General features: G+C 46.6%; 2 protein-coding genes across 3 annotated transcripts in view; both read right to left on the bottom strand.

Moving 5' to 3' along the window:
* Oamb (Octopamine receptor in mushroom bodies) overlaps positions 1–25,572 on the bottom strand; it is a 401,035-nt gene that overhangs the window by 207,414 nt on the left and 168,049 nt on the right. The window lies entirely within an intron of this gene.
* On the bottom strand, positions 20,416–23,835 carry LOC135699964 (uncharacterized). The gene is made up of 6 exons (XM_065220289.1): positions 23,734–23,835; positions 23,366–23,658; positions 23,045–23,292; positions 22,875–22,988; positions 21,351–22,540; positions 20,416–21,300 (listed from the first exon to the last, which is right to left on the bottom strand). Exons 1-6 carry the CDS (start codon positions 23,833–23,835, stop codon positions 20,416–20,418), a joined length of 2,832 nt encoding a protein of 943 aa, XP_065076361.1.

Here is a 25,572-nt window from a genome sequence, read left to right as displayed (position 1 = left end):
AGGAGAAAAGGAGACAAACTAGTCAATAGTAGGTAAAAGTGAACTTTCCGTTGGGTACTTTTTTCTTACCGTGTACTACACAGTGTCATTTCTTTCGACTAAGTAGATTCCTATCGGTGTTTGTTGTTTTTCCGAGTGATTGACGTCGGCTACTTCGCCTCCTCCCTCTTCCCGGTCGTTTATCTTGTCATGTGATTTTGCTTTTAATTCACCAACTCACTAACATTCTTTGTGCTTCGTGGAGTGTTGGTGGAAGGCTTTTCTTTTAGGGATGCCCAGTTTTTGACGCAGGACTACGTCTTGGTGGACTATACTGCCCATAAAAGCATATCAGTCACATCTGGAAAAACAGCAAGCCGATAAAAACGCTATTGAACATTTATTTATTCAGTGTTCACTCGGCTGTCGACAGAAGCAGACCACTCTCAATGTGTGTCACGCGATCGTCTGTTTACTCGGCAGCAACCATTGTGTGGTCCTCCTCATTGTTCTTCATCAGCAGTCTTTTCAGTCGATGCGTCGTCGACTTTGCAAAGCAACCGTTTCGTGATGAGTGTGTGAGTGCTGACCACGTTTTGCGTCCATTGCTACAATAGAAGCGCTCTGACCCTCGTTGGCGAATCTGCCATACTAGTAAACCACTGGAAGTGGCTCCCGTTCTTGTAGAGAAGGCTTATTGGATAGCGGAAGATAAAATGTTTATTGTGTTGTACCTTTTGACTATAGCTTTAAGATGTATTGTATAGTGAACAAGAATCCTCGGCTCTGTAAACTTGATTCGGTTGAGCCTTATCAAATAAATTAATAATGATAAAAATAAACATTTATTTATTCGTAGAATCTTTTAGATGCGACAACCAAGTTTAGGTATTTTTCATCAAATTTTGACTTTTAGTGCTCAGTGTCAAGTACAGGTAGTATTCCATCGATTTTAATGGATAACTCGTTTCTGATTAAAACCCATATGGGACTGTAATGCTTTTATAGGCAGTATACTGGGGTGAAAATCAAAAAAATTGTGTAACGAAATAGTGTCAGGTTTTAAACGCTTATAACTTGGCCATTTATGGATGGATTTCAATTCTATTCACACTATCTGATTCAGATATGATGTAGGATTTGTTTGGTATAACGCTCATTAGAAAAGAATTGAAAATGTATCAATCTTTTTGGTCGCAATCAACCAATTGCGTGCTTGCTTGCTATGGCTATCGAGAGAACAGAGGAAGACACGACTCGATGACGAGGTTATAAAAGAGCGTACCTGTACAATTTGCTTCACGTCCACATCAAAGATGGACTTTCGTACGAAATCAATTTGGGAAGACTAACGAAATCTGGTCGTGAAATTTCAATGTTTGGGCATTTTGCATGGAAAATAGTGATTTTTCATGGCAAATTACTCACCGATACTGGCAGAAGTCATCAATCTTCCCACTCCCCATAGAACATCCAGGATACACATTACTCACTGAGGATGTCTCCTTTGTATTTTTCAGTTACAGTACAAAACCTGTCAAAAAATCAGGCAAAATCGTGGATACATTCTGGTAGAATGTGTCATAGATGGAGAAGGACAGTTGTACAGAGAACATTAACTCATTTGGTATGGTACAAAGGTTGATTGTTTAGGGTGGGCCTGGGTTCAATCCCACTCGGCACCGCCGGGATTTTCTGAGGCATAAAATCTCTGATCACGCCTTCCTTCGGAATAGGTAGGGTCCAGGTGTAGGAGCTGCCTTCCTGGCGTCAGTAGAATTGGTACTCAGTACGGAAAACAAGATCGGCGTAAAACAAATCAAGGAAAAAATAACTTCATGGCAGTTTCTAGAACTTTAGAACATTTTCGGGAGCTCTAGGATCAGTCTCATGAACTGACCAATTTTAAGGATATTCCGGATCTATCGGTGGACCATCCCATAGTCTCCAGAGTCCATATTCCAAACACGACTACGAATTCATTCTGATAAGATGTCTATGAGCGTTTTCGAAAAAACTGCGGAGCTCTAGGATCTACTGGTTGGTCATCCCGTAGTCTCCATAGTTCATATTCCGAGCACAACTCGTCCTTATCATTCTGATAAGATGTCTATGAGTGGCTTCAAAAAAAAACGGAGCTCTTGGATCAGTTTCAAGAATTGACTACACACTTAGGCATACCTAATCATACACGTGACGGAATCCGTCTTTAACATAAAGGATGAGACGTAAACAAACATGTCAAGTAAAATTAAGTGCTCCGAGACTGAAAAGTTCGAAAGTACGTTTAATTGAGCTAAATTTCGCTCCGATCAGAATACGTGGCTGAACGTTCTGATACGATTGTATAGGAAGGCCCTACAAATAGTAGTTTTCGTTTTGAAGTTGCTCCAACTCGAGCGTCTGACTCGGAAGCTGAAGTTCCTTCACTGTTCGAACATCTCTGAGGTGGAATCGATTCCCTTTCAATCCAGAGATGTCGAGACTAACGCTCCGTGAGTCATCCTCCGATCGATGTGTACCTCCGGTTCACTTCAAACATAACGGTCGGCGCTCCCCACTGAGTTTCAACTCGTCAGCTAGCTTTTCATCCATGAGCGTCACCGAAGATCCATCATCCAGGAAGGCATAGCAGTGCACCACGATTCCACTGCCACACAGTACTACAGGAACATAACGGAACAAGATGGCACTGGATCCAGATTGATGAGTATTACACGATTGCTCCTCGCGCTTGGAACCAGCTCCTTGTGCAGCAAGGGAAGGTGTTTGAAGGTGCACCCGTTCACACCGCATTTCTTTGATTCACATCCACATCCAGACATTTGCGGCAAGCTCTAGCCTCACGTATGGTTGCCCATCTTCCGTCGTAGGAGAGATCCAAAAAGCGTCCACACTTCGCCAGAGATGCACAAGCTCCTTTGCAAACGATGCAGGAGTTAGAGGTAGGTTTCTTCTTCTCTCCCGTCGCTTTTGGCGTACCTGACCCGTGCGGATGATCTTTTCTCGACTCCTGCTGTTCAGCGTGCGTGTTCAGAAAAGCCTTTGAATTTTTACGTGGCTCGTGACTCTGAAGACTTCCTTGTTTCCCACGCACTTCACAAACCAAACAGGCATATTCGGCAATGTTATAAACCCAATGCATCTGGTGTGTCTCGCCCACTCTAGTTTCATTGAGGCGGGCAGCTTCCCAAGATGTCCCGCATGTACTCCTTACGTCCACAAGCGTCGATCGTTGCTTCCAGGTTTTGCACTGCTAACGCAAAATCGATAATATTGTTCATCGAGTCGGCTTTCAGCGGCGGTATTGCTAGTAGCTTATCTCTCAGCGAATGTATCACGAACTGCGGCTGTCCAAATCTCAGCTCTACGCACCGTCGACGGATGTAGCAGAAAGCTCCGCACTGTGGCGCATGCATCTCCTTTCAAACAATTCCTCAGACGAATCATATTTTCGTCGTCCGTGTAACCGCACATCCGAGTTGTGTTCTCGTAAGTAGATGAAAATATAGACCACTCTTCGGGATCTCCTGTAAACACGGGCAGGTCTTTTGAGACAACACGGTGAGCAGGGAGTTGATTACGTGTCACGCTACAGTTTAACTGATTGCTGGATGTAGTAGTTCTCCTCTGCTGGTTCACGTCATATTTCTTCGGCGTAGACCGCTTTGCTTTGGGATTTTTCCTCCTCATCTTCGGACGACTGATCACTGTTATCCTCCGATTCCGTATCACCAGGATCTTCTTCATCGGGATACTCGCCGCTCGAGTCCGTACCTTCGGCTTCTTCACTTTGGAGTCACCATCTTCTTCGTCGTCGTCTTCTTCCGTTTCCACCTCATCGGGATCCACTAGCTTCTCAAGAACACTGAACTACTGCTCCATCAACTTCTTCTATTCGTCTAACAACGTCTGTTCAGCTTCGAGTTTACGCAGTTGTAGTTCTAGACGATTTCCTTGAAGCCACCCAGATCACTGACGCCGCCTTCGAAGATTTTCCCGCTGGATGAGGCTCCTCCGCCGGAGTCCGTTGCTTCGGATCTTTGGTAGCCCCTTCAATGCGGTTTTCTTAATTTCCTCCTCTACTACCTTTGAAGATTTCACCGCTTTGTGCGACTTCTTCTCTGTTGGAGCCCGTTGCTTCGGCTCATTTGTACGCTTCGCTTCGGCTCATTTGTACGCTTCGCTTCGGCTTTCTTTTTTTCTTTCTCTTCACTGCCTTCGCCCTCCTGGGACGCTTCTTCTCCGCCTTTTCCCCGCACTTAGTACACCGCCAGGATTTTTTCGTTATCTTGTCATGAACACCTACGCAGCTGTAATGGTGCCAATCATCCCCTTTGGGATCGATGGGGGGGTTTTTGTCATTCGCGCCTGGATCAGCAACACCATCCTTCTTCGTACAAAACGAATTTAAAAGTTTGTTACGTCACGGACTGCGGTTCCAACTTCGGACGAATAAAGGCCGTTGCAGATTTGGAATAGCATCCACCGTCTTTTGTTAACGCAGTCCGTGACGTAACATCTATTATGACACAATTTTATGTCAAAATTGACGCTCGTATATGTCAGTCTCTTTGGGCTACAAAATGATGAGTTGACAACCTGGAAGGAGCGGAATACCTAGCCCTGGTCCTCACAAGTTCCTAATTCACGCCTCCTCGAGTCATATGATAACAAAAGACTACCAGCTGAAACATGGACACAGCTGGGTGGCGTAGCCTGGGCAATGTTGCCAGTCCGGCAATAGCAAAATGAAGAGGTGCGACGCGAGCACTGGCGCTGTAACCATAGTACGGTGATAGAGGAAATGCTTCACCAAACCCAAGCGTCTGTTCATTATGGAGGTGCGGCTCAAAACGGCGTCTGTTCTCCATGTTAGAAGCGGCTGATCACCGTCCTAGTGCCAGCGTGGGACTCTAAACAGAGCTGTGCACGATGGTCCCCTGACAAAGTTGCAAATACTGTAGAAAGAAAAGATCGGAACAATCGGCACAGACCTACGCGACGAAATAAGGACTACGATTGGAAACTCGGAACATGGAACAGCAAATCGCTTGGCTTCCCGGGCTTTGTAGTGCTGGGTAAGATGCACCAACGCGTGATTGGTTGGCAGCCGATCAACGCGAGGATGTGCAATTTGAGGATTACCCAAGTAACATTGCAAGCTTTATAGAGGTTTTATAGCATTCTACAAGTCCAAATCATGGTCTACAGAACCCTCATAAAAACCAAAATTGTTACTTGGGTAAGGGCCGTTTCTTCAACTACAGTATCATCAACGTGCACTGCCCACACGAAGGGAGACCCGACGACGAGAACGAAGCGTTCTATGCGCAGCTGGATCAGGTGTACGACGGCTGTTCGCAACGGGACGCCAAAATCGTCATCGGCGACATGAACGCTCAGGTAGGACGGGAGGCAATGTATAGACCGGGAATCGGGCCAAACAGCCTGCATGTCGTATCGAACGACAACGGCCAACGATGCGTGAACTTTGCAGCCTCTCGGGGCATGGTAGTTCGAAGTACCTTTTTCCCCCGCAAGGATATCCACAAAGTCACCTGGAGATCACCTGACCAACACACAGAAAACCAAATCGATCACGTTCTAATCGACGGGAAATTCTTCTCCGACATTAGCATAGTCCGCACGTACCGCAGTGCGAACATAGATTCGAACCACTACCTAGTTGCAGTATGCATGCGCTCAAAACTCTCGACACACGTCGAAGTCGAACGCCGCGACCCAACATTGAGCAACTACGGGACGCCGGAGTTGCCCAGGACTACGTGCAGCAGCTGGAAGTTGCACTACCCACGGAAGCGCAGCTTGGCGCAGCTTCTCTTGAAGATGGCTGGAGGGACATCCGTTCAGCCATAGGTAGTACTGCTGCAGCGGCACTAAGTACTGCAATCCCGGACCGAAGAAATGACTGGTTTGACGGCGAATGCAAGCTGTTAGTAGAGGAGAAGAATGCAGCACGGGCGAGAATGCTGCAACACCGCACGAGATTGAATGTGGAGCGATACAAACCAGCGCGGAACAGACAAAACTCGGTTTTCCGAAGGAAGAAGCGTCAGCAGGAAGACCGAGATTGCGAGACGATGGAAAATCTGTACCGCGTAAACGACACACGGAAGTTCTATGAGAAGCTAAATAATTCGCGCAAAGGCTACGTGCCGCAAGCCGATATGTGCAAGGACTTGGACGGTAACCTTCTCACGAACGAATGTGAAGTGATTGAGAGGTGGAAGCAGTTCTATGACAAGCCACAGACCTTGGAGCACGCGCAGAAGACGACAGGCTACCGGCCCCTGATCTTCAAGAAGTTGAGGAGGAGATCGGTCGGTTGAAGAACAACAAAGCAACTGGTGTAGATCAACTACCAAGTGAGCTATTAAAATACGGTGGTGAAGCACTGGCTAGAGCGCTGCACTGGGTAATTGCCAAGACTTGGGAGGAGGAGATATTACCGGAGGAATGGATGGAAGGTGTCGTATGCCCAATCTACAAAAAGGGCGACAAGTTGGATTGCTGCAACTACCGCGCGATCACACTGCTGAGCGCCGCCTACAAGGTTCTCTCCCAAATTCTATGCCACCGCCTGTCACCATTTGCAAGACAGTTCGTGGGGCAATACCAGGCGGGATTCATGGGTGCCCGCGCTACCACGGACCAAATTTTCACGATTCGGCAGGTTCTGTAGAAATGCCGCGAATACAACGTGCCCACACATCATTTGTTCATAGATTTCAAAACCACATACGACACAATCGATCGAGATCAGCTATGGCAGATTATGCACGAGTACGGATTTCCGGATAAACTGACGCGACTGGTCAAGGCAACGATGGATCGAGTGATGTGCGTTGTTCGAGTATCGGGGACACTCTCGAATCCCTTTGAATTTCGAAGGGGGTACGGCAAGGTGATGAACTTTCGTGTCTGCTGTTCAACATCGCGTTAGAAGATCAGAAGAGCTGGGATAGACACGAGTGGCACGATATTCAGGAAGTCCATCCAGCTCCTTGGCTTCGCCGATGACATTGACATTATGGCACGGAACTTTGAGATGATGGCGGAAACGTACATCAGACTGAAGGCTGAAGCTAGACGGATTGGACTTGCCATCAACGCATCAAAGACAAAATACATGAAAGGAAGAGGTTCCAGGGGAGACAATGTTAGCCTCCCACCCCGAGTTCAGATTGACGGTGACGAAATCGAGGTGGTCGATGAGTTCGTGTATTTGGGCTCACTGGTGACCGCCGAAAATGATACCAGCAGAGAAATTCAAAGACGCATTATGGCAGGGAATCGTGCCTACTTTGGACTCCGGAGGACGCTCCGGTCGAATAAAATTCGCCGCCGCACGAAGTTGACTGTCTTCAAGACGCTGATTAGACCGGTGGTCCTCTACAGCCACGAGACCTGGACTATGCTCAAGGAGGACCAACGCGCCCTTGGTGTTTTCGAACGGAAGGTGTTGCGTACCATCTACGGTGGAGTGCAGATGGATGACGGAACGTGGAGGAGGCGAATGAACCACGAATTTCACCAGCTGCTGGGAGAACCATCCATCGTCCACATTGCAAAAATTGGGCGACTACGGTGGGCTGGGCACGTCGTAAGAATGCCGCACGACGACCCAGTGAAAATGGTTCTAGAAAGCAACCCAACAGGAACAAGAAGAAGAGGCGCGCAGCGGGCAAGGTGGATCGACCAAGTAGAAGGTGACCTGTGGACCCTTCGCAGACTACGAGGCTGGCGAACTGTGGCCATGGATCGAGTAGAGTGGAGACGACTTCTTCGGACAGCAGAGGACAACAAGGCCTTAGCCTGATCGGTGAGGGTAGGTGTAAGTAAGATCTTCCCTACGTGCAAGCTATCTACCAATTCCTTTGTTTGTCTGATGTTAGAGTTTGATGTGACCATCCCCTTCTTTCCAAACATTTTTCAGCCATTGTGTCCCAGTCGTACTATCCTCCTGTTTCTATGCTACTTGTCCCTACCCAGCCATGATTTGGTCAACCGTCCGAGAGTAGTATCTGAAGGAGGTTTCAGAAACCAGTTTCCTACCTAGCTCCTTCCAATCGAAATTGGTACCAATTAACCTCGAGCCCACCACGAGTAATTGGTACCCAATACTAACCTAGAAGTACTGCTGTTCAAAATGTAAATTCAAACATTATTGATTTTTGGCTCCGCAAAGTGTCACACACGGCTGAGTCTACTAAATAAACGAACTAGTAACAAAAGAATGGACCACTTTTACGGATGTTCCGGATCAATTAGCGTACCATCCCGTGGTCCCCAGCGTCCATTTTCTTGTCACAACTCCGAATCTATTGTGATAAGACGTCGATGAGTGGTTTAAAAAAAAACCGCGGAGCTCTAGGAACAGTTTCACGAATTGACTACTTTTACGGAAGTTCCGGATCTCCCACAGGACCTGACTTGTGACCTACCGGAAACTGAATGTTCCCAAAAGGTGGTCAATTATCTGCTTAACAACACCTCCAAAGACATCAGGATGTTATTTTATGTTTTATGCAAATCGGAGAAAAACGAATTTTTCCGATTGGTCATTTTGCGTGGAGCTGCTCGGCTGTGAAATTTTGACGTCCATAAAAGAGGTGTTTATTTTGTTACGATGAACCACTTTGTCCAAAACGTCAAGTCTCCAGAATGTCAGAGAAAAAGTTAGATTTAGGCACCATCTATGCGGTTGAGTATCAAACTAGCGGTTAATGCCAATAGATCGTGCTAATTATTGTGAGAAACTTTGGTGAAGACACCAAGTCACGGAAATGCTTTGTTTAGGAGCTATTAATTTTGTCCCGCTAGATTGCATTCCTGGCCCATAGTGAGTCGGCATAAAGTCAAAAAAAAGTCAAAAAGAAAAAGAATGGTTCATATTTAACAGAGAAAATCGAAATTTCTCTTTAAAATAGCGTCAAATAAATGTCAACGGCGCTCTAGATGAAACATGTGACAGCAAGTTACACCCGATTTATTGTTAATTGATAATCCATTAAACGAATAATAATGGAACATCCCTACCATCGCTATCTCCTTCCATGTCATTTCACTGCCGAATGCTAAATAAACACTACTTTCCTCTCGGTGGCATGCTAGACTGATCGAATCGGATGGTCACAAAAATAACCTCACCTTCCGCTCTACAGACGGACGAAAATATAATTTCAATTTCCGGCCCCCCCGGATCGTGCGCCGGGGAGAAGCGCTTTTTGAACTTCACTTAACCTTGTGGTTTGTTAACTTCTGAAAGCTCCACGCCGTCTGCGACCGTCCGTTCGTCACGCGAACAAACGACCGGACCACGACGTCGAAGTTCAAGGATGCGGAAAAAGTCACACGTTCTCGAACAAAATTCGAAACTTGACACGAAACTTCCCTATTAATAAACAACAACAAAAAACCCTCGAATTGAAAGGCTATTCTTATCGCCTCCAATTTTCAGGTTTATTACTATGTAAGTACTGCAGCTTCGAGAACCACCTACGTGCGGCCACTACAGACGTGTCAAAAGTCAATGAATTATCGACCACCGGTAGTTGTGTCATGATGTTAATGGTGGTCGGTGGCAGCAGCAAAAGACCAGGTGTCTCCGGCCTGAAATGGCCTGCTAGATGTCCACTAAAGTGTGAATTTGTTTGCTGCTCTCTTCTGCATAAGTTCATACCTATGGCTCCCACACAGCAAGCGGCGAGTTTCGTTCGCCTCGGTTTCGATAGTAGCGGCGGGCGCCTACGTTTGCTTAGATTTCATAAATAATTTCGTGACTTCGATCAGTCGGAATTCAATTATTATTGCAGGCGAAACATTTCGGGTACATACGTTGGGACAAGCTTCTTGGAAACGAGGTTGACTGAACAGATGTGAATAAATTTAGATCGGGAGGAAAATCACACTTCCATGAATTTGATTACATAAAAATTTATTCGGTAGAGTTTTAGTATCTGAAAAACAAACGCAGAAACCTTGAAATGCCTTTGACCACCTTGCATTCAAGTGCTTCTATAGCAATCAGACAAAAGTGATTGAATTTTCATCGGATCCACTGGATTCCAAAAGTAGAAGTATCCCCAATTTATTCAATCCACATGTTCCAAGGGTAAACAAACACAAACACACACCGAACACTAAACCAAAGAAACCGAATGTGTTGCCGATAAATATTAGATCACAAACAAGCATCGAAACCAACAGCTCAACGGGCGGGGGAGAGCGTTCCGGGTCGATCCCATTTCGGGGTTTCTCCGACACATTTGAGGGTAATTAATAATAAATCAGAGACAACCTTTCCTTCGGTTCGTGTGATGTTCACACAAACTCCCACCCGTATCAATCACCTTCGAACAAAGGAAAACTCCTCGTAGCTAACCTTTTGTACCAATCGGTAGGTCAGCTCTGCGGACGACGAACTGCTTCGTTTGCTTTCTCAGTGCCAGGGTCTGTCCGATAAAAGGTTGAATCACACCCTCTCTCTCTTGTCTCGAATTGTCGAATACCTATACCTATTAGACTATATGGGCTCGTTTGTACTCCGAAAAGGGGCATGAGAAGAAACAAATCGGTTATTTATTCATCTAGTTGGCCTTGATTGGTAGTGATCGGTTTCTTCGCACCTAGTGCCCTTGCTAGGAATGGAAATTTAAAACAATAAGAGTGATGATGCTCTCCGATTGCTTCGATGGTATGTACTTGGAGGCGAAGGGTCTGCTATCTGTCTCACATCAAAGAGATGTGTTTGTTGTTCGCTTTACAGAAAACTTCGGAAGCTGTCTGTTTGGGTAATATTTAGACAGCTTGTCGATTCAGATGTTCCGACACTAGGAAAAATATTGACTAACAAGCATTTTATTCTTCATCATCTTCTTGGTCATTAGGTCTTTCCGGAGCTTAATTTTGTTTAAGTAAGTTCACAGTTATTAGCTGAGAGCTTTCCGAGCTTCGCATTTTTGGTACTCGCATGTTCAGTACACAGTTAGAAATAATTGCGGTAATGTTTACAGAACTTCCAACAGCTGGTAAAAATCAGGCATTGCCACAATGGCAAGACTCGATTATTTAAGCAAAGCTGACAGTGTTTTGAAATTAACATTTAGTGAAACAGCGTTTGAAATGAGAGTCAACATTTTATTGTGGCTTCGATGTATGCGGTTTTCGCCTGCCTCCATTTGTGCGGTGGAAGCGCATAAATAGAATCCGCGTAGAATATTTCGTGATCCTGGACATATAGAAGGTTACTGCCTTCGGAAAAGTTGTTGAGTGAATCAAGGTGGACCGATGTTTAGAATTTTCTCGCACACGCGGCGCTGTTTCTGTCTTCAGAAAAGTTGTTTAGGTTACCAAGACCTTCCGGACAGTGGTTTAGAATTCATTCAGTACGCGGCACTAGTGTAAAAGTGAATATTTCTGTAAGCTACACACTTAGAAATTTCTAATCTTACACGTGACGGAATCCATCTTTGACATAGCGAATGAGACGTAAACAAACATCTCATGTAAAATTAAATGCTCCGAGACTGAAAAGTTCGACACCAACACCCGTCGGTACGTCAACTCCGTTGATGAATAGCGGAATATCTGATATTGAAGGGGATGTAATTTCTATTCCGCGTACCACCGATCGATAGTTTAACCATCGGTGAAAGTCCGGAGAACGAGTCAGATTCGGCAAACGATCAACATCGGAATCCAAAAAACCATTTGATTTCTCCAAAGCTGCAGTTAGTGAACATTCAACCATATGCTCGCCTACTGGAAGAGTCTAGGGTTGCACAGTGGAATATAGGACATAATCCGATGCAATCCAGAACCGGCACGATTCCGAAGATCGTTCCGAAGCTTATGGGAAACTCCTCTCCATACGATGTTTGGCACCGTGAAACCAGTGAGCTGAGAAAGCAGCAATGTCTTGAGCTGCAACTTCAGCACGATGTTGAACTGGAGCATCATGAGCAACGTGAGCGTGAGCTGGTAGATCGCCTCAAACGCGTGGAGGAGCAGCGCGATCTGGAACAACAACGGTTGCTTCAAATCGAAGATGGCTTGCAAAGGCAGCGTGATATAGCAACGAAACATCAGGAGGAGAACGATTTGAGGCGCAAACGAGAGATGGACCTGGTAAACAAGTTGAAGCAGTTGGAACAACAGCGTACGGAAGAACGGAACCAATTACTCAAGGCTGAAAACGCTTTGCATATGCAGCTTGAAATGAGTAATCAACAGTACCAGACCCTGGCGGCGGCAAAGCAGCAGGAGCAAGCGGAAAGAGATGAAGACCGACGAAGATTTCGTTCGTTAGAGCAGCAACTTGCAGACCATCAAGAACTACTTCGCCTACGAGAGCAGAGCCGTCCATTTCGAGCAACGGAGCCACAACAAGTGGCACCAGTGGCATCCACTCAGCCAATGCTGCACGTGAGTACAAATCGTACTCCCCAATTGGAGCGTAGGGAAATAAATAACTTCTCCCATACTTCGACACCCGATACCAGTATCGTTAGTTCGTTAGACAGAATAGGAACGGCTCATACGTTTACTGTACCCCCTGAATCAGGGCCTTCTTATGTAGGACCACAGGGTCAACCACAGCTCAATCCGTTAGGGCCTTCTTATGTAGGACCACAGGGTCAACCACAGTTCAATCCGTACCGCCCTCCGGAGTTTCACCCTTGCCATCATAATCAGTTCCCACCAGTGCAATACGGTCCAACACATCATCAGCTAGCTGCCAGGCATGTTATTCCAAAAGAGCTTCCGGTTTTCTCTGGGGATCCAATTGACTGGCCACTCATCATAAGTAGCTACAAGCACTCCAACGAAGTTTGTGGCTACTCTGACTCGGAAAATCTACTACGCTTGCAACGTTCCCTCAAAGGTGCGGCAAAGGAGTCAGTTAGTAGTTTCCTTCTTCATCCGTCGACCGTGCCACAAATTCTTTCCACGCTACATACCTTGTATGGGAGGCCTGAACATATCGTAAATAACATGGTTGCCAAAGTGCGAGCGACTCCAGCGCCAAAGGCGGAAAGACTGGAAACACTAGTCCAGTTTGGGTTAGTTGTCCAAAATTTATGCGGACATCTAAAGGCTGTTGGCATGGATAACCACCTTTCCAACCCTATCCTTCTTCAGGAGCTCGTTGATAAGCTGCCAGCAACAATAAAATTTAGCTGGGCACTCTATCAAGAGAATTTACCCGTTGTCGATTTGAACGCTTCTGGTGAGTACATGGTTAGTTACATCTGCTACTAGTGGTGTTACAAACCAATGTATGACAGCAAGAAATCTAAAGGAGGAGAAACCGAGACCGAAGGATAAGGCATATGTGAATACACACGCTACCTATGACCGTAGAAATTCGGGGTCGTCCAGTAATCAACCCAAGAGTGAACGGCGGGAGCTACCAACGAACAGCAAAGGCAAAGAAAACGAAGGAGTTAAATGCTGCTCGACTTGTAAATCAAAGGACCGCATTGTAGCAAACTGTACATCTTTCAAAAAGCTTTCGTTACGTTTCGTTCTACATTATGAGCCTACCTCAGCACAATCCGCGATTACCACCAACGCTACTGTCACCATCCATCGTCAGCCTGTTTCGTCGACGTTGTTCAAGATACTTCCGGTGACGTTATACGGGAAGAATGGTTCCGTTGATACCTATGCATTTCTGGACGATGGATCATCGATCACCCTAGTAGAAAAGGCAATAGCAGATGAACTTGGAGCCGATGGTAAAATGCAATCCTTGTGTATCCAGTGGACTAACGGAATCAACAAAAAGATTGCCACTACACAACTGGTAAAGCTGGGAATATCAGAACCCGGTGGTAAAAATAAATTTGATGTGTCAGAAGTCTACACCGTCGAGAACTTGGAGCTACCAGAGCAATCGTTGGATTTTGCTAGCATGCTAAAGCAGTACAAGCATTTTCGAAACTTGCCAGTCAAGAGTTTCCAGAGGGTCGTTCCTGGTTTGCTGATTGGGTTAAACAACGCTCACCTCCTGACCGCGTCCAAAATTTGAGAAGGAGAGGAACAAGAACCTGCGCTAGTCTGCGAGGAGGAGCTCATCAATTCCAACACCGGCAGATGCACATGTGCGTGGAACCAGCGGAGCTCGATCTACACGAATACGTACGTGAATTTTTCTCTGTGGAAAGTCTAGGGGTTTCAGTGGCCCCGATTTTGGAAGGAAGTGAAGATCAACGAGCTCGTCAAATCTTCGAAGAGACGACGGTAAGAACAACTAGCGGGAAGTACGAGACTGGACTCTTGTGGAAACAAGACTTCATCAAATTTCCGAATAGCAGGCCGATGGCTGAACGTCGTCTGAAATGTCTCGAGAAGCGCCTTGAGAAGGATCCGCAACTCTACGGCAGCGTACGGCTCCAAATAGCGGATTACCAGGCAAAAGGTTACATCCATGCGGTAACGGAAGAAGAAATTACAAAATTCGACCCACACCGCACTTGGTACCTTCCCCTTGGAGTGGTTCTGAACCCTAATAAACCGGGAAAGGTGAGGGTAATATGGGACGCAGCGGCTAAGGTAGACGGAAGCTCTTTAAACACGATGTTGTTGAAAGGTCCTGATTTGCTGACTCCGCAGCTGTATGTTATGTTTAAGTTCCGTGAACGGGAAGTGGCATTCTCTGGCGATATCCAAGAAATGTTCCTGCAGGTCGGAATCAGAAGAAAGGACCGAAGTGCACTATTGTTCGTGTTCCGCAACTCGCCATCTCAACCTATGACTACTATGGTATCTGACGTGGCGATCTTCGGAGCGACTTGTTCTCCAGCTCAATCGCAGTATGCCAAAAATATGAATGCAGCGGAAAACGAGCAAGACCATCCAAGAGCGGCGGCAGCAATCAAGAATAGACACTACGTCGACGATTACTTGGACAGCGTCAACACGGAGGAAGAAGGGATTGAGTTGGCTCTGGAAGTGGCGGAGGTCCATCGGAAGGCAGGTTTCCACATTCGTAACTGGGTGTCAAATAGACCCAAAGTACTAGAGGCTATAGGAGAAGTTAACCCAGCTACTGTCAAGAACCTCACGATGAACAACCAGAGTGGATTTGAGCGACTACTTGGGATATCTTGGCTGCCGAGGGAAGATGTGTTCTGCTTTTCGCTTAGCCTACAAGGAGATCTTGAAGAATTAGTGGAAGGCGTGATTGCACCAACCAAACGAATGATGCTGAACTTTGTCATGAAAATCTACGATCTGTTGGGGCTGGTAGGTTCGCTGACTATTCAAGGGAAGATCCTTATACAAGAAGTCTGGAGAGCTAACGTGGATTGGGATGAGCAAATACCGGAGAATATTTTCAAGGCATGGAAACTCTGGCTTCAGGCCCTGCAAGAATTGAACGTGAGAATTCCTCGTTGCTACTTCTCGGGGTACGATGTTAACTGTTATGATTCCCTGGAATTGCAAATATTCGTCGATGGCAGTGCACAAGCATACTCGGCCGTGGCTTACTTCCGTGTTCAGGATCGTGGACAGATACGATGTGCTCTAGTTGCTTCAAAAACTAAAGTTGCTCCACTACAGTTACTATCAATCCCGCGCTTGGAATTGCAGGCGGCGGTTCTCGGGGCGCGTCTTCGAAAAACGATTGAAGAAGGTCATTCAATCCAAGTCAAGCGCACAAATTTTTTGAGTGACTCTAGTACGATTATCTCGTGGATTAGATCGGACACTCGTCGGTATCGGCCATAAGTTGCCTTCCGAGTCAACGAAATTTTAAACCATTCAAGGATTGAGGAATGGCGATGGCTGGGAACGAAAATCAATGTTGCAGATGAAGCTACAAAATGGGGAAAAGGCCCGAACTGTACGCCAGATAGTAGGTGGATGCGAGGTCCTGCGTTTCTCTACGAAAAGAAGAGTGAGTGGCCGAGCAGCGGATTCGAGGTACCGGAAGAAACAACGGAAGAATTACGATCGGCATATATATGCAGTCACTTTCTAACAGTTCCGATCATTGAGGTGGAAAGATTTTCCAAATACGAGCGTCTGTTGCGAAGCGTAGCATACGTTTACCGCTTCCAAGAGAAAAGTTTGCGACGAGCTGGAAATACACAGTGCGAGGGTGCAGAAGAGTTAAGCAGTGAAGAATTGCAGAAAGCAGAACGGAGTCTGTGGCGACTTGCACAATCGGAGTGCTATCTGGACGAGGTAGCTACTCTAAAACATAACAGTCAATTGAAGCGAGAACAGCAGAAGGCGTTGGATAGAAGCAGCGACGAGCACGGTGTTCTATGCGTGGATAGCCGTATCGCAGCAGCAGACTACGTCCCGTACGATACCAGATACCCTATCATTCTACCGCGGGGTCATCGGATTACCAACCTATTACTGGATTGGTATCACCGTAAATTTCGTCATGCTAACAATGAAACGATTGTCAATGAAGTGCGTCAGAGACATTATATTGCAAAACTCAGAACTCAAGTACGCTCTGCAGCACTTCGGTGCCAGTGGTGCCGCGTGTATAAAGCGAAACCCGTAGCACCAAAGATGGGTCAATTGCCTCGGATCCGAATAACGCCGTTCCTACGACCGTTCACGTTTGTAGGAATTGATTATTTCGGCCCCTACTTCGTTAAGGTCGGACGAAGTTCCGTCAAGCGCTGGGTAGCTGTCTTTACGTGCCTTACCGTGCGTGCATTACATCTGGAGATAGTCTTCAGTTTGACAGCTGATTCATGCAAGAAAGCCATTCGACGGTTTATCGCCAGAAGAGGAGCACCGCAAGAAGTGTATACGGACAACGGCACCAATTTCGTTGGTGCTAGCAGGGAGCTGGAAATTGAGTTGCGAGAAATCAACATCGCGACGAGCAGCACTTTTACGGACACGAACACCAAATGGCGTTTCAACCCTCCCTCTACCCCTCACATGGGTGGTTGTTGGGAACGGATGGTACGATCTGTAAAGACTGCGCTGGGATCATTGCCAACGTCACGCAAGCTAGACGATGAATCCTTCATGACGCTGTTAGACGAAGCAGAACACATGATCAATTCACGACCGTTAACGTTCGTGCCGCTGAGCAATGAAGAACAGGAGTCGTTGACTCCGAATCACTTTTTGATGCTAAGTTCGAGCGGAATTCGACAGCCGGTCAAAGCTTCCGTGGATGAAGGAAAAGCTCTATTAGACAGATGGAAGTTACTGCAACATATGCTGGATGCGTTTTGGCGGCGTTGGATTATTGAGTACTTACCAATCATTTCCCGCAGAACCAAGTGGTTTCAAGACGTGGCACCAGTCAGGGAAGGAGCGATAGTAGTAATAGCAGACGAAGGAGTTCGTAACCAGTGGACACGAGGCCGTGTTATCCGTACATATCCGGGCAAAGATGGAGTAGCACGTCGAGCCGACGTAGAGACATCTAGCGGCGTATTGAGGAGACCGGTTTGCAAACTTGCAGTTTTGGATGTAGTTCCTGATGGTGACGCCAAAACGGATTCCGGGCGTCACGAGGGGGAGAATGTTGCCACTGGACAGTCCCTCGAATCGACATGAGAGTTTGTGTGTGGAAGAGTTAACTGTCAACTCAACGGTGGTAGGACATGGGTCGTCAATTAGAAGTAAGCAATCAGAAAACGATTTGTCATCATTGTTGTAGTGAACGAAATTGATAAAGTGAATTAAATTATATTTTCTCATACCTAATTAAATCCTAATTATTAAATTAATTACAGATTGAAACTTAATAGTATTTTGAATTTGTTGCTGAGAAATATTTTGTGAAATACTTAATAGGAGGCGAATTGTAAGTAAATTAAACTAAATTAACCTAAAATGTTCCTAAATAATAAACATTTACAGCTTTGAGCTGATCTCATCGCAAAGACGAGTAGCTTCAACGAAATCCGAATAATAAATTCTCGCAACACTATGTGTTGGCGGGCAGACAAGTTGAGAATTTAATCACTACACGGCGCTAGTGTGCATTTGTATTTGCAGCTTGGGATCCTGCGAAGGGGACGACTCTATCTACGATGCAAAAAAATTGTGTTTTGCTGTGGCTAGCTGCGCGCACGCTGAGTAGATAGAAAGAAGATTGATGACGATTCTGAAGATTTCCTGCAAAAAGATGATGAGCAATGCAAGTAGATGCGAAGATTGATTCGCTAGTGTGAGATTTGTTGAGCATCTAAACTTGAGATTTAGATGTGTCGCCCCCCCTCGGGATCCTGGCCATCTAGAAAGTTCCTGTATGCGGCAAAGCTGATCAGGTGACCAAGACCTTCCAGGCGTTGCTGGAGGTAGTTTCGGGTGATTTTTACAAGATGTAGTGGAAAATAGAAGTTACAAGTTAGCTACAGCTTTGTTACTTCAAATATTATTCATCACCCGAACTAGCTGGTGATTTGTGGAATGCCTCTTCCTAAACCCAAACTGTCAAACAAACTTAAGCAAACGGTTGAGAATTATTTTCTCGAACAATTTGCTCAGCGCTGAAAGGAGGCTGATTGGTCTGAAGCTTGAAGGCAATGTTGGATCCTTACCGGGTTTGCGGATTGGTATGATTTTTGCTACTTTCCAGATGCTTGGATAGTAGTGCAGTTCCAAGCATCTGTTGAAGATAGCGGTTAGAAGAGACTGCACTTTCGTGCTGAGTCTCTTCTAAATCAAGTTGAATATACCATCAAACCCGGGAACCTTCATGTTCTTCGTGAATTTCAGCGCTGAGCAAATCTGTTGTACTGTTATCATATCCGCCAGAGGCACGACACAAGGGGAGGGATCAAGGTTTTGAACGCATTGCGCAACCTGATCATCGAGCGGACTTTGGATAGTCGAGCCAAGCAAATGCGATGAAGCGACATGCTTGCCGATCGCATTTACTTTCTCCTGTGGGGTGATTAAAAGCCGATCGTCATCATTTTCGACTCTGAGAGGTGGAACGCGTTTGGGATGAGTTTTCAGGACCTTGGCTACCTTCCAGAATGGACGGGAGCGGTCATCCAGGTTCTGAACAACACGCCCGAAACTTTCATTTCGGAGTGAGTCCATTCTGGAAGCAATCTGACCGTTCAGAACGACCATTTCACGTTTTCAGATCTCCAGCCCTCTGAAACTGGCGTCTACGCAAATTTCTCAAGTGAATCAGTAATTGGGTGTGGAAACCAATGGCAACAAACTTACCCCTCACAGGAACTTGTCGAACACACGTCTCGTCAGCCACGGATATGGCCTGGAGGAGTCCTTCCAGAGCCCGGTCGATGTCCTCTACGGTGTCAAGCGGCAGATTTTCATCGATTTTTCTGTCAACCACATGCCCAAACTGCACCCAGTTGACATTGTTCGCACAGGATCACAAATTTACCGGATTTTGGACCTTAAATTACTAATTGCGGTTATTTGTAACGGGAACGGAATTTATTCTTCTTCAAAAAAAGGTCACAGGAATAATGATAAAAACATCTGTGTACGCGCGCGATTGGTGGATAACTAATAGTTTGCCCCTATCAGCTGTTCACTCGTACCTACAATCTACTCGTGGAAAGGAGATTAGCTGAAGAGAGGATCGTGAGAGGACCTGATCGCTTTGTGTGAGAGTAGGTGAAGTAAAATTTCGTGTGGAACATATTTGGTGGTAGGGTTCTTCTATTTATGTTCAAACATACCGCCCAACTTGGAATCTCAGTGATTTCAATCTAATCTAAACACTTGTCTTCTTCGATACTGCTGCCGGTTCCACGACGTCAATAACGTGGACTAACTTCTCCTCTTTGATACTGCTACACTGCTACTACTGCTGGACGACTGCTACAACCCAACTACTGTCGGAACTTGGCATGGAATGACTTCGATCTTCTTCTTCGACTGACTTACTTGAGGTCTGACACGGGTTTGTCCACGGGTTGGCGACGGAAGAATTATCTAAAAAATGAGAGAGTTCTTTTTCAACTATTTAACCCAACTATAAATCGACTTGCCTGGAGTGGAGGCCTCCTGGCCTCCGCAAGCGCCGAAGCACCAACGATGATCCCATATCACACGGATGAATTGATTGGAAAAACGGATGTGTTGACCACCAAAACGATGAAGATGCTCAGCGAGGCTCCAATTTGGACGAACATCGGATTGGGGTGCCATGGATTCCCTTTATCCATCAACGCGTCGTTGAAAATCATCACCCTACTTTACGGAAAGGAATTGCGACAAAGTCAGGAATGTATTGTAATGACAGACAAGACAGCACCATGAACTTCACACATGCAGAACGATACAGGATGCCGATCACCAATGATGGATCAGCGAATTACGGACGGATGGACTGGACTTGGTAGACCTCAAGATGTTCCGGATTTCCGGAATTGGAAAATGGTGACAGTGGTTAGTTCTGGTCGCACTGAAGCACGAGCAGAGCGCAGTTTAGTTTTGCTCGGAAGCAGAGAGATCAAAGTTGTTGTCACGTATCGGTAGGATACAAATTTTGGAAATTGCCCTTCGGTACAGACCGTTTTGCGTTTTTACAGTAACTACGCGGATGTTTCCATCTGAGCCAGCATGGATGTCAACCACACGTCCTAGCTTCCATTTCAGAGGCGGGAGGTTGTCCTCTTTCAACAGAATCGAGGTACCGATGGAGATGTTATCGCGCTTGCGGGTCCATTTTGTTCTATTGTGGAGATCGGAAAGGTACTGGACACACCACTTCTTCCAGATTTGCTGAACATAGTCCTGAGCTCGCTGCCACATAGACAGCCGATTGTGCTGAATACTTTCCAACAAAGGTTCTGCAATCGCTGTTAATGGTCGCTGGACGAGAAAGTGTCCAGGAGTTAACGCTTCGAAATCCGACGGGTCGTTACTGATCGGAGTGAGCGGTCGAGAATTCAGGATGGCTTCTATTTGTGGCAACACTGTAGACATTTCGTCATGCTGGAGCAATCTATCGCTGATAGTGCGCTTGAAATGCCCTTTGAACGATTTCACCGCGGCTTCCCATAAGCCGCCGAAATTGGGAGATCTTGCCGGAATGAAGCAAAACTCTATTCCTTCCTCTACTGCTCCGCGTGCAACAGAATCGTGGAATCCTTGATCCATGAATAACTGCCGTAATTCATCCAACTGACACTTGGCTCCAACAAAGTTCAAGGCATTGTCGCACATGACTAGGGCTGGTCTTCCCCTGCGTGCCACGAATCGTTTGAAGGCAGCAAGAAAGGCTTCACTGGTCAAATCGCTCACCAGTTCAAGATGGACTGCCTTCGTTACAAGGCAGACGAAGATTGCGACAAAGTGTTTCCTAGGGATCTGCGGATTGGATAGCTAATCAGGAACGGTCCGCAGTAATTCACGCCTACGTTCAGGAATGGTGGCACTGGAGATACACGTTCGGATGGACGGTCAGCCATTAGCTGATCCAAAACCTTCGGTCTGTTACGGAAGCACTGGACGCATTCATGAATGACAGTGTTGGCTAGGCTTCTGATGCGTGTTACCCAGAATCGCTCCCGCACTGTGGACACAAGCAGCTGCATCCCAGAATGGAAGTTCTTGCGATGATAATAGTCTAGGACCACCTTGGCCAACGGATGACGGTGACACAGGATTATCGGATGCTTCCGACTTGCTGATACTGGTGCCTTTGCTAATCGACCTCCTACACTAAATACTCCATCGATGAAGATAGGGTTGAGCTTGTTCAACTTTGACGACGGGCTGATAGACTTTCCTTTCTCCAATGCAGCGAATTCCATCGGAAACGATTCTCGTTGTGCCAGTCGAACCAGGACTGCTATTGCTTCTTCGTGCTCAGGATACGACAGGAAAGCAATACGCCTCTCATCTCTATGCTGTGTATCATGGACGAAACGGCGTATTCTTGCGATCAATCGGACCAAGATAAAGAGCGACGAACGAAGGCTGAATATTTCACTGACTGGGTCCGATGTTGCTGGCAGAGCAACGATCTTTCTTTCCTCCAGGAGTGCTTGATCAACTTCTTCTTCTGGAACATTCGACGGCCATATACTAGCATCTTGGCGAAGCCACAGAGGACCTTCGAACCACAGCTTTTCATACTGTAACTGGGCTGGAATCATTCCTCGAGAGATAATGTCGGCCAGATTGGCTGCACCGGCTACATGCTTCCAGGAACTTCCCTTTGTAATGTGCTGGATTTCAGACACTCGATTCGCCACGAACATCTGCCATCTCGATGGCAAGGATGACAACCAGTACATCATGATCGTAGAATCGGTCCAAAAGTGAGCTGTGTGGTGGATACCGGTACTGCTGACGATCTTCTCGTACAGATGACTAAGGAGTAGCGCGCCTGACAATTCCAGTCGTGGTGTAGTTTGTTCCCTTTTCTTCCCCTTTCTTTTGGATTTCGCTGTGATGAGACGAACTTCCACTGATCCGCTGAATGTGGTACTCCGGAAGTACAGACATGCTCCGTAGGCTTTCTTGGACGCATCGCAAAAGCCGTGAATTTGAATTGAAGCAAGGTCCGTACAGAACGCCACCCACCGAGGAATCGAAACAGAATCTGAAGCGGAGAGATTTCTCCTGTATTCGATCCCATTCACACTTCTGTCTCCATAAATCTTGCACGAACATCTTCGCAATGATGACGACTGGTCCCACCAGGCCAAGAGGATCGAATAATCGAGCCGTGTCCGCAAGTACACGCCCCCTGGAGTCGATACGATCAAGCCGGATAATGTGGGGATCAGGCAACCAAAAGTCTCTGTTAGGAGGCCCACGTCGATACTATGCTTGCGGAGGAAGTCAGCAAGCTCGAGCCTTGTTGCCCTTACAGAGCATGCGTTCCATGTGACGACAGTTATCGGTTTAGACACCATACTGAATAATAAACTTACCGTGCACTTGGATCTGTTCGGGCTTGCTGCGGCAGATACGAAGGGCGCTGGTCATGTCGACGAAAATCTTCATCAGCTCATCCGCAGAGAAGAGATCGGGATTGACGTTTTGTGCTGATGGTTGTCTCCAGAATCCAGGGGGGATGGGGAGCTTTGTCCAGCAGTAGCACCAGACGTTTCTTGACGAGGGCCGGGTTGCACCCGCGGATTTGCTTGACCGTGTTGCGTAGCACGAAGAGGCGGGAAGTCCTCCACTCTGAATACCGGCGTATTGTCCTTCTTTCGTCCTGATTGATTTCTTGTGGACGCCTGCTTTCGGATCCGCTTGAAATCTTCGCGCTTGGGGCACTGTTTGTCGGACCTTTGATGAGAGTCATCACATTTGGCGCATTTTGCCGTTTCCGACTCGTCGACAACACTACTCGGAGGAGACATGGTTTTGGGCACATTTGCCACAGTGCGGCTTGACGAAGCAGTTTCGGGTGCCGTACCCGAAATTCAGGCAACGCTGATACTGGGTGACGTCGTGACGGCCGCCACGGTATGGCTTCCATCGAACAATAATGGAATTGATGGAGCGGATGGCCTTCAACGCATTGAGCGTCACCGTTCCCTTCTGGAAATGCACCAGGAAAAGGCAATCCGGATATTTCTTGACGTTCTCGTTCCTCCTTGTCATCCGGAAGACGGCAGTTGGGGCCAGCTTGTAGCGGTTCTTGATTTCAGCTTCGATCAACTTCGGGTCAAAGTTCGGTAGACCTCTGATGACGACCTTGTATGGTTTCTTTTCAGGAATGTCGTGGGTGATGGATTCCACCTTGGAAGTCCTCAGATCAGCGACGACCAAGTTTTACTCCACTTTCGTACGGAGCAGCACCTTGGTGCCGACTCTGTCCAACTTGAATTCGGCTTTGACGCCCAGCGACGCCAGTTTCATCACTGCCGTTCGTCGCAGTGGCATCGTCGCGAGAAATCGTGCAATCGGACTGGCCCCGATTCTTCTTCCTCTTTTTCGATGGGAAGAACAGCAAACCTGTTCGATGTAGGCACACCGAAGCTTCCTTCACCGGGGTTCTGGTCCTTCGCCGGGCTTCGCGAACGATGCTTTCCCATTTTGGGGCACACACACACACGCACGCACGACAAACCACGAAAGAAAGAGCGCGAACACTAACTCGAAAAGCTTTCCGAACAACTCAAGAGAGTGAGCTCAAACCGAACTGAACTGCTTGACGGGAAACAGGAAACTTCGTCCACCACGAAATAGACCAATGTTCGGTGCGCCTCTGTTAGCAATTGTTTCCCCCTCGTTTGTCAGCTCAGATCAGCAAATGACGTTCGATAGAATTATTTACATCATCGTTTTGGACGATTTGTGCTATGAAGTTGAACCAATACCATATGCATTTCAATTAGGGATGACAATCATTCTACAAAGTGTAACGGGTTGCTGCCAAAAGGTTCGTCTTTAGGTGCATCAACCTCTCCATTTTAGCGCCAAGCAAGCAAAGGAGTCACTTGCATGCGAAAAGGCTAGGTTTGCACGTGCCTGGCGAGACTTCTCAAGACGAGTTCTTCAAATTACTACCCCCATTTTCCGATCGTACCACAACCAACGCTACACAATATGACCCCTAGATAATGTAATCAACGGGGACCCAAACTAATAATGCACGAACTAAAAAACTCAATCATCAGGCTTTTCTCTTTTGCTCACGACAGTCATGTTTGGTTCTTATATTTTCATACACTCTAGATTCGGGTTTGACAGGGGTTAGCTATTCGCCATCGGCTCTGCTATACCGACGGTAGTTTAAACAAATCAACTATCAACTGAATCCGCCTTGGTTGTCCCTCGGGGCTGCCGTCATAGACTACCTCTCACTGATGATGCTGTCAGTGGTGCGTGTCTCGGCTAGAACGATTTTCTCCTCGAGACAGCCACCACACGTGTACACGTTTTGACTGGTTTTTAGCGGGCCCGGTTTTCTACTCGCGCGAGTGCTGCTTCGAGGCCAACGTGGGATGATCTGGCAATTGGCGTCCGATATACAACCCCGGAAGTAGTGGTGACTTCCGATGGCCCGTAAGTGCGCCGGGGAATATCGCTAACCTGCCAACGAGACCAGCTACAAGCTGACGAGTTTTCGGACCTTCCCAGAGATCGCGTGACATACGCGAACCCCTACACCTAACTCGACGAAACACCTTTGGTTGAAGGATATTTGGTCCTTCAAGTGAAAAGAACGCACCAATTACAATTTTGTTTTCTAAATTCCATCATTCGAGTTGGGGAGTTACCTGTACCGTGGACCTCGAGCAGAGTCTTAAGTGTGTTTCACCTTTTCTCTTTTAGAAACACTTTAGCCTCTTTACATGCTAAGGAAAATTTTTTAGGTTAGGCTACATTCAACTAAATTAACCGAGAAACTCACTAGGCTTTTTATAAATTTTAGACACGCGTGGGCCAATAATAACGTTCGCAACCAATATTGATTTTTATCAATTTTCTCGGTTACTGAAATACAAGATTTTTTTTTTAATATTTTCCTATGGTCGGTATCTCTATAAAACTCACTATAACTTTTACGATTGGCTAAGAATCCTCACAATTAATAACTTTTCCACTAAGTTTTTTTTTAAGGCTACGTCCAACCACTATGCCGATCGAAACGAGAAAGAATGGTAATTGAAGATG

The sequence above is a fragment of the Ochlerotatus camptorhynchus genome, unplaced genomic scaffold (genome assembly GCF_037179485.1).
Source record: "Ochlerotatus camptorhynchus isolate MF236.1 unplaced genomic scaffold, CSIRO-AGI_Acam_v1.1 ptg000124l, whole genome shotgun sequence".
Lineage (NCBI taxonomy): Eukaryota > Metazoa > Arthropoda > Insecta > Diptera > Culicidae > Ochlerotatus > Ochlerotatus camptorhynchus.
The sequence above is the reverse complement of the archived record's forward strand: the minus strand, read 5'-3'. Positions and strand labels throughout refer to the sequence as shown.